General features: G+C 43.5%; 3 protein-coding genes across 3 annotated transcripts in view; all 3 read left to right on the plus strand.

Moving 5' to 3' along the window:
• The window catches only part of akap11 (A kinase (PRKA) anchor protein 11), a 33,434-nt gene extending 29,970 nt beyond the window's left edge, over positions 1-3,464 (plus strand). The window contains exons 9-12 of the mRNA XM_054747217.2: positions 383-466; positions 806-852; positions 959-1,158; positions 3,094-3,464. Of these exons, the coding sequence (XP_054603192.1) occupies positions 383-466; positions 806-852; positions 959-1,158; positions 3,094-3,273 (511 nt within the window). The 3' untranslated portion in view covers positions 3,274-3,464. The remainder of the gene's footprint in view (positions 1-382; positions 467-805; positions 853-958; positions 1,159-3,093) is intronic.
• Positions 1-24,140, plus strand: part of fundc1 (FUN14 domain containing 1) — a 497,656-nt gene that overhangs the window by 147,109 nt on the left and 326,407 nt on the right. The window lies entirely within an intron of this gene.
• Positions 11,418-12,551, plus strand: LOC107389438 (uncharacterized). Its single transcript, XM_015965570.3, has 2 exons — positions 11,418-11,690; positions 11,796-12,551. Exons 1-2 carry the CDS (start codon positions 11,445-11,447, stop codon positions 12,453-12,455), a joined length of 906 nt encoding a protein of 301 aa, XP_015821056.2. The 5' UTR covers positions 11,418-11,444; the 3' UTR covers positions 12,456-12,551.

Consider the following 24,140-nt stretch of genomic DNA (forward strand, 5'->3'; position numbering starts at 1 on the left):
ACAGTTTTAACCACAGCTGCCATTAAACTATGGTGCATACTGTAATGCACCGCTAAACGGACAAATACTTTTATAAAAGTCATTACTGGTGATAATTGTCCCCAGGAGTCTTCAAGCCACACTCACGTGTGCGGTTATTGTCCCGAGCGTTACTAAAAACAAACGGGTGCCTCTGGCTGCGGAGCGGGACACCTGCACACCTGGACGACATACTGGTGTGGCAGCTCCCTCTGAAACCCCAGTGTGATCACACACACACGCACGCATACACACACACACACATACACCAGCTATTATACTAGCATGCTTATGTTGTGTGTAGTTCTGCTGGAGGGGGGCGTGGCCTGTTCCAGGTGCATAATCCACCTTCTCTCCTCAACAGCAATGGGAACAGCAGCAGCTGGAGCAGTCTTGGCCTTGATGGGGAAGCAGTGGAGGAGTGTTGGTCATTCTCACCTTCTGACAGGTTGGTCTTCTCCGCTGCACATGGGGGAGGTGGTTGTGTCCAGATCTAGGTGCAAAGAGCTGCACGTGTTCTGGTGTTCATGTTGTGTTGCTGCTGGTCGCCTGGTCTGATCCCCCTAGCAGGAAGTTGGTCGTAACGCCGCGTTAAAGCGCTCTATAAACCAGTGGTATGGTACGCTGTGTCTATCAACACCGTAATGCTGCTCTAGGTGTGTGTACACCAGAACTGTGAGGTCCATGACTGTGACACCAAGATCTGTACTTAACAGTGTCTTAGCTGTTGGCTTGTCCTCTCCTGTCCTCCTGTGTCCTGATTGGTCCTTCATGATGTTTTCAACAGTGACTACATGGAGGACAAGGAGGCAGAGGTCCAGGAGGAGTCCAGCGGTAAGCATGTTTTGTTGTTACACCAGATGTGTGGACTCGGATCAGGACTGGTAAGATCTCAGGCTGGTGAGTGTGACCGAGCTAAAACCATGTCTCTAACCTGCAGGGATACTCTGTGTGGACTGGACTCAACTGCAGAAGCCCAGGACCACACTGCTGATGAGAAACCTGGACGTGAAGGATCTAGGGCGTAGTCCTCAACACGTCACCCTTGACCCCCAGCTGAGGAGCATGCTGCAGTGGGCTGCAGCGTCCATGGCAGATGTCCCTCAGGTCCAGCTCAGTGCAGAGCGAGGACTCCAGCAGGTGAGTCAATAGGTCTGATGTCCAGAGCTTGGTTACGTGTAAGGTGGGGTACATTCTGGCAGTGCAGCAGCTGAAGCAGCAGCAGGTTTTGGTGCTGGTCCTGGCATGGGTGACTGGGATCGTAGCAAGCAGCTTGTTTCAGCCACTGAAACAGTTAGTCTGAAGGAGGACATATTGGGCAAACCTGACCATAGCAGAGTTGCCAGTCCCATGCATCCCATACTCTCAGCCAATCAGAGAGCCAGGAGGAGACGGGGTGGTTTCCCGCTTTGTGACTTTCATTGAAATGTGACCCATGTAGATAAATACTGAGATCAGCAGTGGTTTTAGGGTGTTTACATCCCTTCCAGCGAGGCTGCTGTTACCATGGTAACAACCGTTTGGGCAGTTGTGTTATTCCTCCAGTTAAGGCTCGAAGTGGCAGACCAAAAACCATTTCAGGTAAACAGAAGTGAAGAATGGTGAGGACAGAGTCCAAGCCAACCCACAGACCAGCACCAAGACCTACATCATCTTGCTGCAGATGGGGTGGGGGGTGCAGAGGAAGCCTTTTCTCTGCCCTTAGCACCAACAGAAGACAAGTCACGCTCAGTGGAGTCGGAACCTGAAAGTTTTCACTCACAGCTTGTCCACAGGATCAGGATCACACCTGTTAAGTCCTCAGGTTTGGGCTGGAAACTGTTTTAAAGACCGTAAACTATGTTACTCCTCGTCTTCCTGGAGTATTATTCACCATGGAGACCCCCCACCCCCACCCCCCCCACACACACACATAGAGACCGGTGAGACGCTTCGCTCCAGCAGCACCTCCAGCATGCTCTCTTATATTTCTCATTCCTAACCCTAAAACAGGACGTCCAGACCCTTCTGTCAGCGCTCCTCCTCCGGAACTCTCTCCTCCTCGGACTCAGTGATGTAGGAGACATGATGGACATGACCGTTCAGACTGCAGTCGCTGTCAAAACCATCAGATATGTGTTGGAATCAGTACCGCATGTCCAAGTGACCCGGATCACATTTAAAACGTCATATATGGGTCACACGAGGGAAACAGCAGTTGGGATGTGCGTGATGTCTGAACTTATGTTACACAACTTGTTGTTTGTGTCTGATAAAGGAACTGACCTGGTCAACAAGTCTGTTAGATCTGATGATCCCGAGTCAACACGGGGCGGTGGAGTTTGGGTTCTGAGCACCTTGGGCTGCATCTGGACAGCTATGATGAAGAGGTCCACCCTTACATCATGTCATGGATATTAATAACAGAGCTATAGCTTACTACCTCACCCAGATGACTCGGACGTCTCCAGCTTCACTAGCAGCATGGCCTAACCCTTGCAGAAGCGTTGCTAAGGCAGCTAACAGTAGCTAACTTTAGCTAGCTTCTCTAGTAACCCACTTTTCATATAAAGCTGTAGTCAGCAGATGTTAGAAGTCCCGTCTGTGTGGAGCGGAGCCCCTGGTGGAGCGGAGCCTCTGGTGGAGCCGTGATGGTGGCTCGTGCCTGCTGCAGGCCCAGAAGCTGCTGCCACCTGTGGTCAGGTGTAATACTCAACATGGCATACTGATGTTTGCTTCAGTATCCCGTGTTGAACTCCATCACATCGCTGGGATTGTAATCCTCCGGGCTGAAGATCATGCTGCCTTTTGTACCTGAAGCAGCACCAAACCCCGGGCAGCAAGATGGTGGCTCTGTTCTTGTTCTGGGGAAACCCGCAGACTCCATGTGTGAACACGCTGGAGAGTGTTCAGCCTCCACAGCAACAGTTCAGCAATTCAAACCACCCCGCCTGCACACCCGGGGGCGGGGTTTCTCTGTTAGTGTTCCCCAGGGCAGCTGTGGCAACAGTGTGGTATGTGAATGACAGCCCCCCCCCCCCCCCCCCACCACCACACACACACCAGCACACTGAAACCATTCTGATTCTGTTCCAGTTGCCAGCTGTGGTCCAGAGGCTCAGAGAGAGAAGGTGGAGAGTTGGAGACCTGCTGCATCAGCTGGTGCGCTACTGCGAGGAGGTCCAGAGCCCCCCCGCAGCCACAGACCAGACCCTGCAGGCCAGTCCAGAACCGTGCTGCACCCCACTGTTCCAGTGGCTTCTGGACCGCACCTGAAACCCCTCCTGGCCTGGGTCCAGTCACCAGAGGGCGCCATGCCAGCACATACGTCTGCTGTAGTGTGTGTGTGTGTGTGTGTGTGTGTGTGTGTGACCCCTACCTTTCTGTTAAATTATTATTATAAATTAGAACTGCTTAGTGAGAATTGGCAGCCCCACCCCTGCATGTCGCCAGACCAGTGGACTGTTTACCTGTCCAGTAATCAGCTGATGTCATCACACACTCCTCTCACCTTTTATTTCAGTTCTCTCAATTGATCACGTTTGAAAACCAAGACATAAACGCTGCTGAGAAACTAAAATTTGTCGTATTCCAGGTAAAAATACAGTATGTCAAAGACCCCCCCCCCCCCGCGTGTGTGTGTGTGTGTGTGTGTGTGTGTGTGTGTGTGTGTGTGTGTGTGTGTGTGTGTGTGTGTGTGTGAGTGTGAGTGAGTGACGGAAAGAGACAACAACCCACTTATGCCCAGGTCTGAAGACTGGATGGTCATTAAACAAAGGACAAATGTGTGTGACGCTGTATCTCCTCATAGCCACTACAAGTACACACACACACACACACACCTGAAACAGAGAAAACATGATTAAGACTGAGGTAACAGAACAGAAGAGTGGAACCAGGAGTAAAACAGGACCAGATGAATACAGATGGCCCTGTGACAGGATGGATCAGACGTTCTACCTAAATCACTGACAGAACCTTTAGGGAGAAGCTTCAAGCCGTGTAGGACTTCCTTTAGCGTTGACTGTAAGAGGGCGCTCGGTCCAACCCCACCTGAGCAGGGTTACCCTCGAGCTAGCGAAGTGCTACAGCATGTCTCAGTGCCTTCCAGATGTTTGGAACGGAGGAGATGCCATAACTCGCTGATGGTGGATCAGGAAGTACGGTCTGATTGGAGGCAAGTCTCTTTCCCCAGAGTGTGTTCAGTTTGGAACGTGGCACTGCCCACATCTGTTCCATGTGTTCACATACCTTACACTGGATAAGAGCCACCTCCAGTGTGTTTTCACACACACGCTCCTGCTGGAGTGGAGCACCCGATGCAGACAGAACCAGTGTTTTATGTAAACAGCTGCAGACAGGGATTTCCTGTTCAGAGTGGGGCCAAAGGTCAGGACCATGCAGACCTTCTGAACCAACAGACAGGGAAGCATTAAGGTGATGTTGAGCACGAGCAGTAGGAAGTTCTGTTATTGTGGATCCACCCTGTGATGAGCTTCCGTGACTTTACTGTGACTCAGCTGCTTCTGTCCTCCTAGTGGAGGAAGCTGAAATTACAACCAACACATGGCTGCCAAATCAAACATGTGACCTAACCGCGTGGCAGCACCTTGTTCTTCGCTCTAGCTGCGGCTCCAACCGCCAACAGGTCAGAACCTGGTAGATGTTCTGAATGCTTGAGGTAAGCAGCTTTCACCTAGCCAGAGCTAGCTACATGACTCATGGATCTGTTCCAAGCTACTGACCGGTGATCGGGTGAACACGCCCCCTCAGCGCCCACTGTGGGATATTTGTTTGATCTCCAGGAACCATCTGGGACACCGAGCCTGATCAGTATTAACAGAAATGTGTTTACATCAAAGGAATGTATTGAATTTGTATTACTCAGACCCCCCCCCCCCCCCCCCCCCCCCCCGTAGTGTGTCACTGTGTGTGCTGAAGGTGAAATGCTGTGGTGTCACTATTGTTCATTGTGCTGCTTTACGAGAAGTTTTGATGTTTTCCTGCTTCCCTCAGACTTCCAGCCAAATGAAGATATTTATTAAATGAAATGTTAAAACTAACTGTTCTCATGTGCTGCTCTGTTGGTGTTCAAGTCATAATAAAGCTTCTGCTGTGCTGAAAGACCGACTCCTTTAATCTGGAGGTTGTGACTTCATGGGAAAAACTACCTGAGCTGGATTATACGAAGGGGTGTGGCATCGTAGAAGGTGTGATTGGTTGCAAAAGTCCCTTTTCCTTTTTGCAATCTCAAAAACAACAGAACACTACTACTAGGGATGAGCGAGTACACCACTATCTGTATCTGTTCAACCAACTAAATTATCTGTATCTGTACTCGGAATGGGCGTGGCATAACCCGGAAGTGGGCGTGGTTTAACCGGAAGTGAGTGTGGTTTACATCAATATATTATTTTAAGTCTGAAATTGATATGGATTGATCAGAAGTTGCTATGTGTATTGTTTATTTGAAAACTATTTACAGAGCAGCCTCAGAATTGAGATTAAATATTTTGATCACAATAGTAAAGGAACTATTACAGAACAAGTGTTTCAATAAAATCAGAACATTAATATTTAAGTGCATGGATTAATACATCTGAACTCATGCAGTAGGAACTAGGAAATATGAAATGCTAGAACCAGACACAACTTTATATATATTTTTAATTTTAATTTGATTAAACTGATTTTTTCTTATCGTTCTTTGCATTTTGCCCCACACAAAGTAAAAAAAAAACAATGTGGATTGAGGTGTGTGTGTCTGAGAGAGAGAGAGAGAGAGAGAGAGGGTGAGAGAGGGAGTAAAAAAAAAACCCAACCGGAGCGGAGGTAGTGAGTGACTGATGCAGCACGTCAGCTCTGTCTTGTCAAATGCAAGGGCGTCAGTTTGTTTCCAGAATTGCTGGGGACAATAACCATACACTTGAGTGGGGTTTAAAAATTGCTGGGGACAATAAAGTAGGCTAGCACAGGGGTCGGCGGCTCTGGAGCCGCATGCGGCTCTTCCATCCATCTGATGCGGCTCTGTGTTTGTAAAATAATGAATGGATATTTAAATAAAATGCTTTATATTTTACTGCATTAATTTTACATCTGTATGCCAATTCTAAATGTAAAGATTGTCTGCGTAAACCTGAACAGGTCCAACCTGGTCTTACTGTGAGACCGGGTTGACGCGTCACGCTTGTGCGTAATCATAGGCGCTTTATTAGCTGAAGACGATGTGAGATTCTGGGATTCTCCTCAGACGGCTCCTGGATGTGTCGCCACATTGGAGATGGGAACAAGCGCTATTCAGCCAAAGTTTCATCATCAGGGAACATTTTCTAAGTGACAAGTCTCTCTGAGAGACCGGGTTTGGAAAACACTCGCTTCAGTGGGAGGAACCTTCCCACATGTGCTCTGGGTGGCTCTGGGGTTAATCAAGTTTAATTGTTTCTCTTTGCAACAATCTTCACAAGAAGGCAAAACAGTTAAACGGCAGGTTACATATATTCCCATTTGACTGTTTATTTTGACAGATGAACTCAAGGATGTTGCTTGGTTTGAAAGAATTACCCCCACGCACACTGATGCACATGGATGAGCTGACATTTTAATCGTTAACGCACATCGCGGAGGTAAAAGATTCCCATCAGAACATCAGAGCTTTATACTGGACACTGTGTTCAGCGCGGCTCGGAGCGCCCACGGTGGACAGTGAGCTGAAGATCTGAGGGGTTCGCAGCGCAGCGCAGAACCATGGTGCATGCAATGATTTCCTCCCACTGAAGCGGTCTGGAAACCCGGTCTCTCTGAGGGATGTGTCACTTGGAAAAATGTTCTTTTTATGAAATTATGAAACTGGCTGAACAGCGCTTGTTCCCATCTCTAATATGGAGACGCATGATGCGTAGAGACATTTGATCACGCACAAAGTTCATGTGGAGCAGAAGCGGTCGGGCCACGGCAGGTGAAATGTTCCTAGCCTACATGAAGGGAAACTGTTTAATTGTAACATTAATGTGTTACTGGACACGCTGGTCTGGTTGGTTAGACCAGTGTTTGAAGTGGAAAACACACACACACACACACACACACACCAATTAAAATATATGCTGATAGCATGGACTAGAAGACAGGTGATGGTTTACGTATTTAAATGATGATCAGGCTGCTGTAAAATGTAATCTCCATCCACATCCAGACAGAATCATCCTCTATTCTGTCTCTATTTGCTCTGCTCTTGTCTGGGCTGATCAGCTGATGGTGCGCCTAACTAGCGGCTGATGCACATTTTACGCATTTGGAGAGGTGGGCTGGATGCTGTGCATTTACTGGAAGATGGTTAACGCACGGGTGTAGACTACATATTAATGACAAATGAATGAAAATTAAATTGTGAGTTTTTACTTCATATTTTATAAATAAAAATGACGGGGGAAAACATTTATGACGTCTTTTTAAACTAAATTTTCTAGCGCGACCTGCCTGCTTCACTTAAGTCACTGCTTATTAAGGTCTGTCCAGAATTACTGTGGGAAACGGGTAATAATGGCTCTTTGATGGGAATAGGTTGCCGACCCCTGGATAAGATCTGAGCTGGTAAAACAAAAATCCTCATCAGCAAGCGTTTTTGAAAGTGGGGGGGGACACAGCTGCCAATCACAAATTTTGCCGGGGACATGTCCCCGGCGTCCCCGGTTAAAATGACGCCTATGGTCAAATGCACCATGTAAGTTACGAAAAAAGTTACTTTAAATATTCAACCGAAAAAGAGGCGAGCTGAAGAAAACCTAGGGAAAACTCAAGAAACGTGAGCAACAGTGAAGCGATCACAGCGAGAACCGTTACTGTCTGTGTGTGTGCGTGGATGAGCCGGAGCCGGACGGACTGCGCTCCTGGCCGGCTAGAGTTTTGTGTGTAGGGAGGGGCGGGCTCTCTATGTGACTGGCCAATCACAGAGCGTGAAGACAGTCAGTTACCCAATGAGGATTTTCCTTCAGCACGATTACAGATATTTACGAGGTTTACTCGTTTCATGCTCGTACTCGTCAAAAACGCTCTATCCATACCGGATACTCTCTGAAACGAGTATCCGGCTCATCCCTAACTACTACTGAAGATGAGCAGATGACATCACCGGATGGATCTTTAGTGAAGTAGGCCCACACCTTACTACGACCCTCTTTTTCCATCTGTAATAAAATAATCAGCATAAAAGTACAGTTATATATCTGTTGATACCAAGACAAAGTAAAATACATTAAATGTGGCATTTTTATACTTAAAAGTTTAAAAATTATCATGTAAATAAATGATATCAGACATTGTGGCTCAAAACCAATGGCTCTGTTTTTGTTTGGTTCCCCAGCTGTTAAGGTTTTCTCATTTAGTATTCAAGCCTTTTTTTTCCTTCCACTGAATTTTCTACTCCGTTTGTTGTCAGGTTTTTTTTCTAGTTATTCTTCTTTCCCTTTTAGGATTCTTTCATCTTTAAAAATATTTTCATTTATAGTTCCTCCTATGTTCCCCTGCTGTGCTCTGCTCCCACTCACAGCTCCTCCTCATAACTAGTCCTCTGTCATCTCTCACTCCTCAGTGCATACGGTTCAGTTTCAGTCATACTCTGCTGGTTTCAGCGTCCTAGCTACCTGATTTTTGGCATTAAAATACTTTTGAGTTTTACACTTTTGTGTTTTGATCCTTTCCAAAGCCGACAGTATTAGGAAAATAAAAATAAGATACGTTAAATGACTAGTATGTGGCAATGTATAAGCCTTATGTAAAATATAAGGCTGAAAAATACAATAGATTTATTCTATTGTAGAGAGGAATGTTTATTTTCTCGTATTACTGCCCCTACTCCTCTCCCAGCTAGGGAAAAGAGGGGGGACTCCCTGCACAGCGTTTCATTAATTTGTTGCCAACATGATCGTTTCAGCGTCTGCACTATTTTTTTGTGAGCCGCGGGTGAACCGCGTGAGTTTGAAAAGACTGCTGAAGAAGAGCGGAGGAAATTGTCTGAGAAAATTCCAGAATGTCTACCAGAAAAGGGCCAATGTTACTTACTTACTGCCCTGCATGACTAAAGGGGAAGCAGCGTGAGCTCTGCATAGAGCGTAATGCTGTGGCAGTTTTATTTTATTTTTTCAGGTTAGCTTTTCAATATGAGGCCACGAGGCACACAATAAACTTAGGAAGCATGTTGAGGGGAAACATACTTTTGTCATTGCTTATTTTACCATTCAACTTACCACTGACACAACAATATGCTTAAAACTGAAGACTTACCTCCTACTTCCTCATCACCATCGTCTCTGCTTGACTGAATTGCTTCTGCTGCTCCGCTGCATGTGTGCTGTGACGGTGGCTCCACCCCCCGAGGAGTGGAGCCTCACAACATGAGTTCATAAAGCTGGCGCCATCTGCTGGATAAGTAGCGCAAAATCGGCCATATCAGCCGTCTTTTTGGCCGATAGCCGATAGTGTTAATGACCCCTATATCGGCCGATGATATCGGCCGGCCGATATATCAGTCGGGCCCTATTAAAAACAGCATCAGACGCGATCTGTTGTGTCTACGAACCCTGGCGGAAACCCTCAGCAGATCCGGACTGTCAGAAGTCGGGTGGACCTCATGGTACCTAGAGCCCGTCGATTAGCTCCGATACGACCCATCCAGTCTTGAGTTCTGTGTGACACGAAGAGGTACAAGTGGTAATTAGGGTTGGGCATCGAGCATAGTTTGGAACCAGTTCCAACTGTTCATTTTCAAAGTTTTTTTTCCCGATTCTTAGGTTCGACTCCTAGTGTGCCGACGGAAGAGGAATCCGCGGCCGATCTCCGTGAAAAATAAATGTGATCTGCAAATTGTGATCAGAGCTGATCACACTACACACACACACATTATCTACACACACACACACACACACACACACACACACACACACATATTATCTCTCTCCACACACACACACAAATTATCTCTACACACACACACACACACACACACACACACACACACACACACACACACACACACCCACACACACATACACACACACACACCTATTATCTATACACACACATATTATCTATACACACATACATACATACACACACATTATCTCCACACACACACACACACACACACACACACACACATACACACACACACACACACACACACACACACACACACCAATCTGCATCATAGGGGAAAGGCCTGATAAGTTCTGGCTTTATCCTCCTACCTCTCCCCCCACAGAGACTCGCTGACATCACTTCCTTCCAACAGCAACAGATAGTTGGATTGTTGGGAGGATCCACGGGTGGGTGGGTGGGGTTGAGTCAGGATCCAGGAATTCCCTTACATGTTCATCTTTGTGTTGAGAAGGGGAAAACCGACTACATCATCTCAATGATTCTTTGTTTGCCTGAAAGAACGTTTCCCCTGTTGCTGCCTTCCATCACGGTGGAAGGTGTGGGCCCTCAGTGATGTCTGAGAATGGCATCAGTCCGGACCTAACTTGGTCGCATCCCAAACCGCAGGACTTCATTCAGAACCCAGTCACGTGTGGATTCAAAGACCAAGATTGAGACTTTTCGGGTTCAGAAACCTTCCCGTTTTACAGTTTTTTACAGACGTTAGGACCCATTTCCCAATACTTAGGTCACATTTGCAAAACTCTACATACGGTGTGCACAACAGAAGTCTATGTGGGCCAAACTGAGGATCAATTATCATTGCTTTGGCACAAAATGCATTGAGTGACTACATCTCTCAAATGTCATGAAGTCCCTTCTCACTCAGACACAACAACTGCCAAAAATCATTGTACTAACAGGACATGTTGCACTTGCTTACATACTGTACACAAAACTGTAAAACTCATGTTCAAAACAATAACGTACTGCAAACTGAATATGACAACAACATCCAACAGCAATATGTTATTGGAACATAAATGCAGTCTAACCAGCCACAGCTGACTCTAACTGTAGATGAAGAGCTGCACAGGTGTTACACTTTCAATGTATAAAATAAAAGTAGTCAACTGCTGAATAGGTTTGTGTTGTAATATAAACATGGACCCAGCCAGAAATGGAGAAGTGGCTGAAAGAGGAAGAATAGAGGCTGGGAGAGGGCGAGGAGTACGTATACGTGGTGGCAGAAGAATAAGAGGAAGATCAAGAGCTGGAGTCTGAGATGAGATCAGAGCTACTATAATTGATCATGTAGTAAATCATGGTCTCTCCGTGAGAGAGGCTGGTCAGAGAGTGCAGCCGAATCTGCAACGCTCTACAGTGGCATCTATTGTTAGAGTTTTCCGACAGACCAACAGTTAACTTGTATTCTGCTCAGTTGCACATGTCAGATGTAATTAATGTTATGTGTAATTGTTTTTGCATTTCTGCTTACTAGGACTCAACGGTTACCTCACACAGGAGGGAGAGGAAGGATGTTCACTGCTGTGCAGGAAACCGCCATTGTTGATGTGGTAATCAGAAACAATGGGATAAAGCTCACTGAGATCAGACACAGTATCTTGGCAGACAACGTTACCTTTGCAAATATTCACAGTGTAAGCCTGACAACAATTTCTAGAGTCCTGAAGAAACATCAGGTCAGGATGAAACATTTGTACACTGTGCCTTTTGAGAGGAACTCTGAACATGTCAAGCAACTCAGGAACCAACATGTCCAGGTAAGAACTGCTACAGTAATGAACAATACCAAACACACACAGACAATTTATACACATTTACTACAGTAATGTAACCACTTATGTTGCCTTGTGGATTGTTTTCAGAGAGTCATGGAGATTGAAGGCATGCAAACACACCACATTTTCATCTATGTGGATGAGGCAGGTTTCAACTTGGCCAAAACATGGCGACGAGGGAGGAATGTGATTGGGAAGAGAGCCACAGTGAATGTCCCGGGCCAGAGGGGTGCCAACATCACAATGTGCGCAGCAATATCTACCGATGGACTGCTGTTACACAGACCAGTAATTGGGCCATACAACACTGGACGGCTCCTTGTGTTCCTGCATGATCTCTATGGAAGGGTTGAGCTAGGTGAGGAAAGGGATGTGGACAGACGGAATCAGCCAACATATATAATTGTATGGGACAATGTGGCATTTCACCACTCCCATGCAGTCACAGAGTGGTTTGTGGCCCATCCCAGAATGGAGTCGCTTTTCCTCCCACCTTACTCTCCATTCCTCAACCCCATAGAGGAATTCTTTGCCTCATGGCGGTGGAAGGTGTTCGACCATCATCCACATGATCAAATGTCCCTTCTGGATGCGATGTATGCTGGATGCCTGGACATATCAGCAGTAGATTGCCAGGGATGGATCAGGCATGCCAGAAGAGTCTTTCCTAGGTGTGTTGCCCTAGATGACATAAGATGTGATGTGGATGAGAACCTGTGGCCAAATGGAGAAGGCCGAGTAGATTAGCATATTGAATCTGTATCAGTGGATGTTGTGTTTACAAAGTCTTGTGTTTTGGAAGTACTTAGTGCAAAAACAAATACCATTAAAAATAAACAGCATGAAATACTGAATAATTCTGCATCATGTCTGATTCATTCCAGTAGCATCTATTGGAAGTACGAACAGAGATGTGTCCTTGTTTTACACAAGAAAATGTAATGCTACATGTTGTTAGTGTTTTTTAGGTCTTTGTTTTGTGGGTGACAAAGTGTGTTTGTCGGCTGTCAACCTTTACTAGTGTTCTGGAGGAATGTTTATTTGAGACCTGAATGAAGTGTTTTGGTGGTTGTAGTGCATTTTCAATGTGAAATGAACTGTTTTGCCAAGCTGAAACGCCGTTAGGAGAACTGTGTGAAATTTCTAGCAAAAGTGACATTAGTATTGAAAAATGGGTCCTAACGTCTGTAAAACTGTAATAAGAATCCCATATTGTAACAGTATGTAGAGGAACAGCCATCGTTAAATATCCCTAACCCACCTACACACACACACACACACACACACACACTCTCTCTCTAGCTCATCTCCTTCTGCCTTGCTGTAATTTGGTTTACTAAAGTAGTTTTATCCCATCTGGCTGGGAATGTAAATGACACTTTGGAATTCCAGGTCACATTCCTGCTAGTCATTTTAGCAAGAATGTGACCTGGAATTATATGAATGATCATACAGGTGAATCTTAAATGAGAATATTGTACAAAAGGCCTTTTATTTCAGGAACTGAACTAAGGCCAAGAGACCATTTATTCATTTATTTACTTATTTTTAAATGGTTGAGGAGCCAGTTGAGGTGGCTCGGGCATCTGGTCAGGATGCCTCCTGGACGCCTCCCTGGTGAGGTTTTCTGGGCACGTCCAACCGGGAGGAGGCCCAAAGGAAGACCCAGGACACGGTGGAGGGACTATGTCTCTCACCTGGCCAGGGAACGCCTTGGGATTCTCCCGGAGGAGCTGGCCCAAGTGGCTGAGGAGAGGGAAGTCTGGGCCTCCCAGCTTAGGCAGCTGCCCCGTGACCCAACTCCGGATAAGCGACTGAAAATGGACGGATGTTTTAAAACATTTATAATTTGGACACCAATCTTTACCAAAAATTTATGAAACCATAATGAACTTTACAACAAACCTACAAATCTTAAAAAAGCTTATTACACCAGAGGAGACACAGCACAAATGAGTACACGCCAGTTACAGTCTTAGGAGAAAAGCCACGTAAGACTAGAACATTCAGCTGAACAGGTATCCAACCACAGGTGAGTCCAGCAGACAGGTGACTAGAAAAGGGCATTAGCTAACAAAGAGAAGCCCTTCCCATCTCATGCTGGCAGTAACGGCTCCTCATGGAAGAGAAAAGTCACAACATCTGAGAAAGGAAATTATTTCTTCACACAAACAGGCGAGGGCTACAAGAAGATCAGCAAACTTTAGATATCAGTCACAATACTGTAGCAAAAGGTATGCAAACATTTAAGAGGGATGGAAGAGCAACCGTCCTACAGAGACGTCCCGGCCATCCACAGAAGTTAACATCTGGACAGGAGCATCTTCTGATGAGAAGGGCTGAAGCAGAGGCGATTGATTCTAGCATCAGAGGTTTAGGGTGCTGAACACCCAGAGATCTGCCCGGTCAGGCAAGATAAATGTCAACATTTTCTACATTTGAACACAATTGTATTCTTGCATTTATGAAAGAAAACAAAAACACTGTTTTCACTAATTAAATGACAGTTTTAAACATCACAATCTATAAGTTTAACAGGTTATGCTAACACTGTAGCAGAACCTGGTCCAGGTTTAGAGTCTAGGTCAGTGGTTCCCAATCTTCTGTCCTGGAGGATCCCTTGGCTGTGTGGTAACCTCACCATCTCAGCACAAACATGTAGAAGAAGAAAAAGAAATGATCTCTGGTATGGCGCCTTTCTAGATAAAGACCATGAGGTGCTTGTATGTGCTGAATTAGCCCGTGGTGGATCACGAACCCCAAGTTGGGCACCACTGGCCCAGGTGTTGTAGTTTTAAAATGTGAGCAGATTAAAGATGCTCATGAGTGGAAGAACTGGTTGGAATTGCCCTTTAATATTTGGAAACGTAAAATTAAAGCCTGTTTTTAGCTTTGTCTGAATTTCCACAATAGAATGAAACTAAAAGTACCAGTAATACTTTTAGATCATTTCTACTTATTTTTTACACAGTTTTCCACTAATGTCAACATCCCACAGAAAAATAAACCCAAACTTTATTGATAATTTGTCATTTTTTTTTCTCTTTTTCATTTTAAAAACTAGCAAAAACAACATGGTGGTTTTTATGTTTATGTATTTAGCAGATGCTTTTGTCCAAAGCGACGTTTTTATCTCATACAGCAGATATTCAGGGGAGAGAAAACAACAACCACTGACTTTGACCTCTGACAAAAGTCAGATTTAAACTTAATGTTCTGACTTTTTATCTCAGAAGTCTCAGAATAAATAATCAAGGCTTTAATTAAATGATTTCAAGTGTTTGGCTATGAAACAACATGGCCACCTTGTCTGTGTTAGGATCTTCTTATTGGGCTTCTGTAGCACCAGCCGGTGTGATTACTGACGAGCCTGAGCAGCTTTAACCCTTCAGTCTTTATTGTAACAGCAACTCGTCTCCCATTGGTCCAGGATCACTCTGTCGTTCTCTTTTGGTTTGGACCGTACCTGTGTCAAAGCCCCACCTCCTAGCTTGAGTGACAGCTGCTTTTTCACCTCACAATCAGTTTATGCAAGGTTCAAAGACGAAATGGAGACATACAAAATGCCGGACGGCAGGGCTGTGCAGAGACCTTTGAAGGGGCGGGTGCTCAAATTTAAAAAGGGGCACACAGAATAATATTTTCTAACACCATGACATAACCACAGTATACCCGGCTGAATAACAATTCATATTTATTAGAAATTCAAAATGGAAGCGAATCATTATATACACCTTAAGGACAATGTAAAGCAAAAGTAACTTGTTTTGGTAAATGGTCTGTATTTGTATAATGCCTTCTTAGGGTTCTACAACCCCCCAAGGCACATTACAACACAATCAGTCATTCACACACACACATTAACACACTGATGGTGATGAGCTATGATGTAGCCACAGCTGCTCTGGAGCGCACTGACAGAGGTGAAGCTGCTGAGCACAGGCGCCACCGGTCCCTCCGACCACCACCAGCAGGCAAAGCAGGTTAAGTGTCTTGCCCAAGGACACAACAGCATCAATCTCTGATTGAAGTCAGGATCAAACCTGCAACCTTCCGATTACTGGACAACCTGCTCCACCTCCTGATCTATTGCTGTCCTATTTTACCTGATGATGGGGTACAATGTAGCTGTTGCAGGGTAGCTCCTCTTGCTGCTGCTGATGATGCTGGAGGGCAAGGCTGTGTTGATCTCAGACTGTAGGTAGTAAAACGAACAGAGGAGAAATGCTAGTCAATTACAAAATTAATGTAAGATAATAAAAAAATGGCGAAAATTGGTGAAAACTCTTAGAACTGTAAGACAGAAATATCTGAGACAAAGCCTGTGGTAAATAAATGGAACTCTAAACATTAGTGGATAATAGAGGAGTTTATGTCAGAGATAAGAATGTGACAGAAATATAAACAGAAAGAGTTGTGTGTGTGTGTGTGTGTGTGTGTGTGTGTGTGTGTCTTCAATCTCCTCATGTGATCTATCACTCTCCACTTGCTGTCCATCTGAGAACAAGGCCAAATTAGCTATTGTATGAATGAATTATGTAGTTATTCACATTTAACAGGTCTTGCACCGAATCCATAATGAGTTGTGTATATTATTGTTTCTACACTTGTTGCTGTGATGCAACTTACCTGTACTCTTTTTTTATCCAGCTGGTGAGGGACCCACTGCCTTTAGCTGCCTCACGTAGCTCTTTCTGTCGCTGCATCCGCCTCCTCTCCTTACGAGGCATGTCTGTACAATGATATATCATAATTAATTTACAAATATTTTTTCATGCATATAAAACTCAGGCATACACATACTGGGACATTTCATTACTTTTCCAGAAAACTAACTGTATATAATTTGGCCACAAATTTGCTTCATGATGCTGATCCAGAATATTTCCATACTATTTTAATCATAGTGCTTTAGTAATTATAATAAAAATAAAGAATAAAACAATGTTTATGCTTTCATTCAGTTTTACTATCTACTTTGTGCAAAACAGAGAACTGTACAGATAAAATAATTTTGCTGTGAAAACAGTAGTTTTTTTTAAATGTACATCTTTAAAACATAATGTTTTTTAATACAATGCATTCAAAAAGAGAGCAAATATAAACTCCAAAATTTTGAGAATATGCATAGTATTAGAGCGGGTCAAGTGAGCCTCGGAGTCCTTCTCCACCCACGTATCAATTTTAAAAAATGCAACATTAGTAGGCGTTGCCTGGAGGACCGAGAGGGCGGAGCCGCGGCAGTGACGAAGACGATGGCTAACTAGACAAAGCTAGCTCCCTTCACTCTGAGCAGTTATTAGAAGTGGAGGACGTTTCTCCCCCTCCTTACCCAGACACTCGAGAAGAAAGGGACCAAGTCTATTTGGAGGAGACAAGCGGACCTGAGCCTTATTGTTTTGAGCTTGTGAGTTGCCTGAAACTCCCAGAACAGACCCAACAGAACCAGCTCTGAATGGTAAGTAGCCGTTAGCCATAGCATTGGATTAGCTGCAGGGTTTGGCTCCACGGCCCTAAAAAGCTAGTATTAAGCATGTTTTAGAGGTTTATCTGCTTCAGCACACCTGGTTTTAATCAGCAACAAATAGCTGAGCTGCTTAACAGCTAATCTAACCTGTTAAAGCAGGAAAATCCACTGAAACATGCTGGATAGCAGCTCTCCAGGAGCCCTGGGCTCAAGTTACAATCTGCTGCATAGGAAGTTATGAAAATACCCCATGAGAAGATTATTCTGTAATGTGTTCAGCTCACTAAAACTGCCCTGATTTATTTATTTACTGATAACAGCTGCTCTCTTGGTTCTAGGTCCTCTGGTGTCTGCAGCAGGTCTCTGGTGTCGTCAGGATCAGGAGCTTCCGGAAGAATGTGCCTTTCAATGACTCTTTCCCCCTTATTTGTTATATTAATTAAATAAATCTCAATTTATATATTTCCTGTTTTTGTTCATGTCCATAAATACTTAAACATGCTTGAAATTAAAACGAGCTTTTAACAGTGAGGTGCTAGTTTAATTCATCACAATAGAGCTAGTTAAACATGCAAAAATGTGATAATCAATGTAATTTATAAATATCCATTAAAATATCAAAACTGGAATCTAAATGAGATATTTGGCAGCACAAAAAACTTGTCAAACACAATATTTATTATAATAATAGTAGGCAGACAGGAGACAGAGCTGATGGAGGTTCTCAGTCATCAAAGGATGGCTGAAGGCTTTCCAGGAAAAGGAGATGTGGTGTTGTCTCTTCTCTCTCTATTCTGCCAGATGAGCTGATAGGTTACAGGTGTGTGAGGACATCCTAATGCTGTCATAACCAGATGACAGGAGTTATCAGGTGATCAGCCAGGCTAATGATGAGATGCAGAAAGAAAACAAAATCAGGACAGTGTACAATAATATGTGGTGTTGCTCACCTTATGTGCTCTTATAGAATATTAACGTGTGCCTGCCTCATGGTGTAGAGTCCATATTTTGCTGAGTGTCCTGCAATAATGCAGGTTATTAGTTAATTTACTTTTGATAGCAAAAACAAAATATTTAATGTAAAAGTTATTTACCAGGTGAATCAGCTCACACGTCACCACCAAGTGTCACAGGGGCAGAATCAGTAGCCTCCGTCATGATGTAATCACATACTTATTTAATTGTTAATATCTTAAAAATTCTGAAATGTTTTAATTTTTTTTTTACCTTGAACAGTTCACTGAGCTTGCACTGTCACTGAGGTGGAAGCTGGAATCAACAGCAGACACCTTACATCTTGGTCTTTTCAGGGGGTGTGGACGCTGCTCTGGGACTTTCTGGAAGATGAATTTCCATCATGGTCCCCGTGGGTCACCAGACACACTGCGGCTGTGAACTCCATTCTGGCTGGCTATGTAAAAAATAAAGAAGCAGCACATTTATAAATGTTTAAAAGAGCATAAAATCACGTGTAACAATAATCTGTAAAACAAATTAAAACTAGAAGGTAATAATAAAATGTTTACATAGAAGATTATTAAAAATAATTCACCTTTGCTACACCGGTAAGGCTTCATGTCAGCCTGGACAAGTGCATTCTTGCAGCTAAATCAGTCTGACAGCCAGTGTCTTGGGTAGATTTAGCCTGAAAAAAAAAAATAGAAGCACATTGTTGTTGGGAGTTTATAAAGTCCGATAATATACAAAAGAAACTGTCCTATAAAGGCGCTTTATAACATTCCTAGTGTGTGATCGTTGTTATAACGTAAAAGTCAGTCACACATGATGTGGAGAGCCTGAAATATGACCTCCTGAACAGAATTCCTTACAGAACCGGGTCACAAGCTGGATTTCACACTGTAATGCTGTCTGTCAACTAGTGCTGCGTCAGTTAGAGTCACTGTTGCAGAATTGCCGACTGACTAACTAAAGGAAGTGAACCACGTCTCTCAGACTTTGCATTTAGGTAGGAAATTGTCTTTAGAAGATGTTAAAACGTTTATTTAGCGTACTCACCTCAGACTGGAGCCTGCCGTGGTGGGGGAGCAGAGTCGGTGGGCTGCATCTAAATCGAGTAAGAGCCACGGTGGGCACAGCCTCCCTCTTCAAACGGAGGCGTGCAGAATCGCGGGTAAAATGCCCACAGAGCCACCGCAACCATACTACACTACAACTACTCACGAATACTAAGACGATATGGAGCACTAAACCCGAACTACTTTCCCATTTACACTAACAGCCAAACACTAACTAAACTACAATATCCAACAGCCAAACTAACACTAAATAAGTATTTATAACACTAAAAGCTATGCTAAAGACTAGGATATACTAATGCTATATGCTAATGCTAAACTACCGCTGACCTTCTACGCTCGCTTGCAAATCCAACTCCCACTCGCCACAGGGCGTGGCCGAGACGCTCGATGCTTTTATAACTTTGGCACGGAGCTGCTACGTAGTACTCTACTGGTTTACGTAGTATTTTACTCTTTAGCCATTGGCTAAAATTTATTCAAAATGACTCAAATTCTATGTTTTCAGCTGAAGGTGGCGCATTACTGTGGTTTTTAGACAGAATTTTTAATTTTTAAAGAAAATGCACCAAAATGCTAAAATAAAGAATGCACACATTTAAAACACTATTAGACACTCATTTATACAGTTCATCAGCAAAAAAAAAAAGTTAATTTAGACGTTACTTGCTCTTTAACTAAAAAAACCCTCCAGAAGGGCTGAGAAGCCTTAAAATCTAAAACAAAACTATGTTCCCTAAAACGCTGGACAGAATTTACAGACAAGGACTGAATATTTTGTAACACAAAACTTGTGACGGATGTTACCTTTAGTATTTTTCTTATTTCCTTTCACAAAAGGTAGCTAAATTTTAAATTTGTTCAAGTTTTATCAGTCCGCGAACCAGGAAGTGATTCTGTAAACAAGAAGTAGGGCTGTGTGAGACCCCAGTCACGTGACACACAGCAGCAATAGGAATGCAACTTTGCAGTACCTAGTTAACAACAACAATAACATTTTATTGGCAAATTCCCAATATTTAAGATTGAAAAAATATTTTCGTACAAGTACTTATGTACAGAATGTTTTTGGTTAATCCTAAAGCTACTGAGGTTCAGAATCGGTACCCAGCCACAGGCACACACCCAGCTAGTAATATATCACACACACACACCTAGTGCCACAAAACAACTTAATAATGTACAAAATAATCTAATAACTTTGTATAGTGGTGTGCATCCTACTTACCGGTGTTAGTCCAATTTCTCCCAATCAATATGTATGTCCTAAAAGCTCTGCACCACTCGCTCGGCCATGAAGAAAACGTGGGTGCTCGCAGCTTGTTGTAACCGGCTGTGCGCTCTGGCGTGAGGAAGAGACGGTGTGGTTACGTGACTCACGCCAGCTATATTAATTTATTAAACAGAAATTTTATTAATTATTATTTTTGTTATTGTTGAGGGGGCACAAACAGAAAATTATTTGAAAATTTTTTGAAAAATTAGAAAAAAAAATATAAAAAATCATTTAACCTCAAAAAGGGCACTTTGGGCACATGAGACAAAAGGGGCAGGGTCTCAAGCACCCTCCGCCCCTCCCTCTGCACGTGCCTGCCGGACGGTGTCTCAGTTGGCGGGACCTGTGAAAAGTGATGTAGATCCAGGATTTTCCCACAGAAAGCAGGAACCTTGATGTGTTAAAAATCACCACAAACAGTAAAAATAAATAGATAATTCAATGAATGTCAAACTTTAGGGGTGCTAGAGATGAATTTAGGGGTGCCTCAGCCCCCCCCCCCCCCCCCCAACAGGCTAGAAACACCCATGCATTGAAGAAAATCACCATGCAACTTTATTGCCATATGTGCAAAAATCACATCATTAGGAAATTGCTGCGGTACTTGGTGCAAAAAAGGAAGATAAAAATGAGTGTAGCCTGGCCCAAAATATTTATTTTCTCTAAATATGCCAAAATATAGAAATTATAAATATGTTATGAATTTGTTTTAAAAGTTGTTAAAAAGCATTCAAATCTTGGTTAAAATCATAATAAATACAAGCTCTGTTATAAAAAGAAAAGGACTTATTAAAACGTTACCAACCAACCAGAGGGTTTTGTCTTTTTTTATATGTATTCTAAGTGTGTTTAAAAAAACATGTTGGAAGGAAAAAACTTTCTTAATCTAATTGGTTGTGTTGTCAATTTTGTGTTTTCTGTTATCCCATTGGTTGATGTAAACTGATTGTCCTATCAGGTGTACTGGGGTGGGAACTCCAGGCAGGTTTGAACTAGGCACTCTGCAGGGTGGCACTTGGTTGCTGCATGGTACCGGAGGATGTTGATTAGCAGAGCTAAGGGGAGAATGGTCAAAAATAGCCGTGGATGCAGAGCCTACGTTCCTGTTGTGGACCATTTTTACCCTGTGATGAGTGAGTACTTGATGTATAATGATTGTTGTGCTTAACCGGAATGTGAAAGTACATAATATGTTAGCATTTTAGCACTAGCTAATAGTAGTTATGTAAAGCTATAGGTACATTTTGGAAGCTAAATAGCAATTGCTAATGCACAGTGGACCGAGAGGAATTCTCTGGACTCTTCTTGCTGTGGATAGATGGTAGCAAGTATGGTAAACCACTCTGAAGGTGAAGCTAGCGCATGCCATGTGGTCAAGTGGATTCAGCCTGGTCACGGACAAGGTTTTCACAATAACTAACCTGGTCACCTATGCCCTTAGATTTGTGAGTAAACCTAAGTTCGTGCATTTTATTTTATGCTTGTTTAACAAGTGAAGCAGCCATTTGTGTGTGTTTTTGGTCACAATGAGCCCAAGCAACTATCAGGCGTGCAACAAACTCACAGGCTGAGCGCGTTGGGTTGCGGAATTTGAACTGAAATTTAAAAAAGGGGAAATATATTGTCGAATATGTGTGCTGACATAGTATATTTAAGTTTGTGACTTATGGGAATATTGTTTCATTATTTCACTAAATGTCATGCTCTGAGTTTGTGTGGTGTCTTACTCGTTATTCCCATTGTTGCATTCAAGGTTGAGTCAGAAAACAAGGTTTAACAGATGTACATTCATTATTCTTAGTGGGTAAGAACAGAGTAATTCATATTATTTCTACTCAGTGGAGGCACCGCCATTGTTAATTTCATAATTGGATGAAAATAAGTTGTTAGCTCTTGTTTCTGTTGTTTATCAGTTTTAATTAACGCACCCAGGGACCCACTCATAGTACTACCATCTTGTTACCAGAGGGTTAACACCAAGCTACTGTACTTGAGTTGGGTGCTACATGAGAGATAAGAAAAAATAGGACGTAAGAATATAATCATGATAAAATTATAATATAAGGTGGTGATATTTAAAGGCTACTAAGCACAAGAAAGTGTAGATACTAATCAGAGTGGGTCAGCTCAAACACATTTGTGCTCAAACACATTCTACAAACACAGCACAGAGTCAGGTGACTGGGACCAAGCGACTGGAGTGGGCAGCCCTAGGATTGACATTCATGAGTCCAACAGCAGAGGAGAAGGAACTTTTCTTGTGGTGAGAGGTTCTGGTCCGAATGGATCTGAGCCTCTTGCAAAATGGGAGTGAGTTGAAAAGACTGTGTCCAGGGTGACACGGGTCAGCTGTTATCTGACCTGCACACCTCCATGTCCTGGAGGTGTACAGGTAGGGCTGCTCAATTAATCGAATTTTAATCACGATTACGATCTGAGTTTTGAACGATTATAAAAAAACATAACAAGCCGATTATTTGCTCCTCCCGCTTGCGCTGCCCTGAGTTGCAAATGAAGCGCTCCTCCACAGTGTTGCTAATTTAGCGACTTTGACGCTATTTCTAGCAGCTTTTCAGACCCCCTTCTTGACTTTTTAATCCTAAAAGTACCTAGCGAACACCTGAGAAACATCTCTGGTGACCCTTAGCTACTTTCTGGATAACTGTCGTCGACATTTCCTGCAGGTTAGCTAAACACTCCGCCTGTGCTCCGGACCGTTCTTCACAACATTAGGAAAGGGAATGATGCAGTGATGTGTCGGTCGCTAAAGACAGCTCTCGGAGCCGGTTCCCTGTTGGATTAACCAGAGTGAGTGACACACACACCGCACCTTCGGACTCCTGAGCAGCTAAAAACAGCTAAATGTGCGCGTGCAGCGTGCTAAACACACGTGCAGCTTGCCCCGATTGCTGTGAGACCGGGGTGGGGGGGGTGGGGGGGGTGCAGCTGTGGTCGGGACAATTATTACATTAACTGATGGGCCTGTAAATAAATAGTTTATAAATAAGGTAGAAATAAGTTCCTCACGCTGATAACTAATCTCTCTGAGGACACAGACCTACAGCACCTTGACACGACTCAATAAATGTTATGCAACATTTTGTGAACATCAATTTATTTGCATTTATTTGTTATAAATGCCACTGTATAATTCTTGCTGTCAGTATTTGCAAGATATTGGTATTTGGTTCTGTACTAGTTAGACTCAAGGTCTATAGCCCTTGGGTCATAGACTATGAGCTATAAGTATATTGGTCTTTCTATACTGGGAATCAGGAGTTCTTTTAGTGATCATCTTGTTTCTTATTTTTGTCCTGATTGTGCCCTGAGCAGTTTTATGACTGAATAAAAACAAATAAAATCAACATAAATTGAAAAATCGTCCTAAATAATCGTGATCTCAATTTCAGTCACCATAATTGTGATTATTATTTTTGCCATAATCGAGCAGCCCTATGTACAGGTCCTGTATGGAGGGAAGTTTGCAGCCAATGACCTTCTCAGCAGAGCGTACAACACGCTGCAGCCTCTTCTTGTCCCTGGTGGTTGGTCCTATAGCCCGTGCACAATAAAGCACCCTTAGGATTTGCCAGGACCCATGCTGAACGAGACGAAGACTCCTAGGTCACTCTTTTTGGAACTAATGGTTTCAG

This window comes from Nothobranchius furzeri, chromosome 14 (assembly GCF_043380555.1).
Source record: "Nothobranchius furzeri strain GRZ-AD chromosome 14, NfurGRZ-RIMD1, whole genome shotgun sequence".
NCBI classification, from domain to species: Eukaryota; Metazoa; Chordata; class Actinopteri; order Cyprinodontiformes; family Nothobranchiidae; genus Nothobranchius; species Nothobranchius furzeri.

Excerpts from the sequence above, each read along its gene's own strand:
- LOC107389438 (XM_015965570.3), top strand. The coding sequence starts at position 11,445 with ATGTTCACTGCTGTGCAGGAAACCGCCATTGTTGATGTGGTAATCAGA. Across the intron at positions 11,691-11,795 it reads TCAGGAACCAACATGTCCAG|AGAGTCATGGAGATTGAAGG; the intron begins GTAAGAACTGCT and ends GATTGTTTTCAG.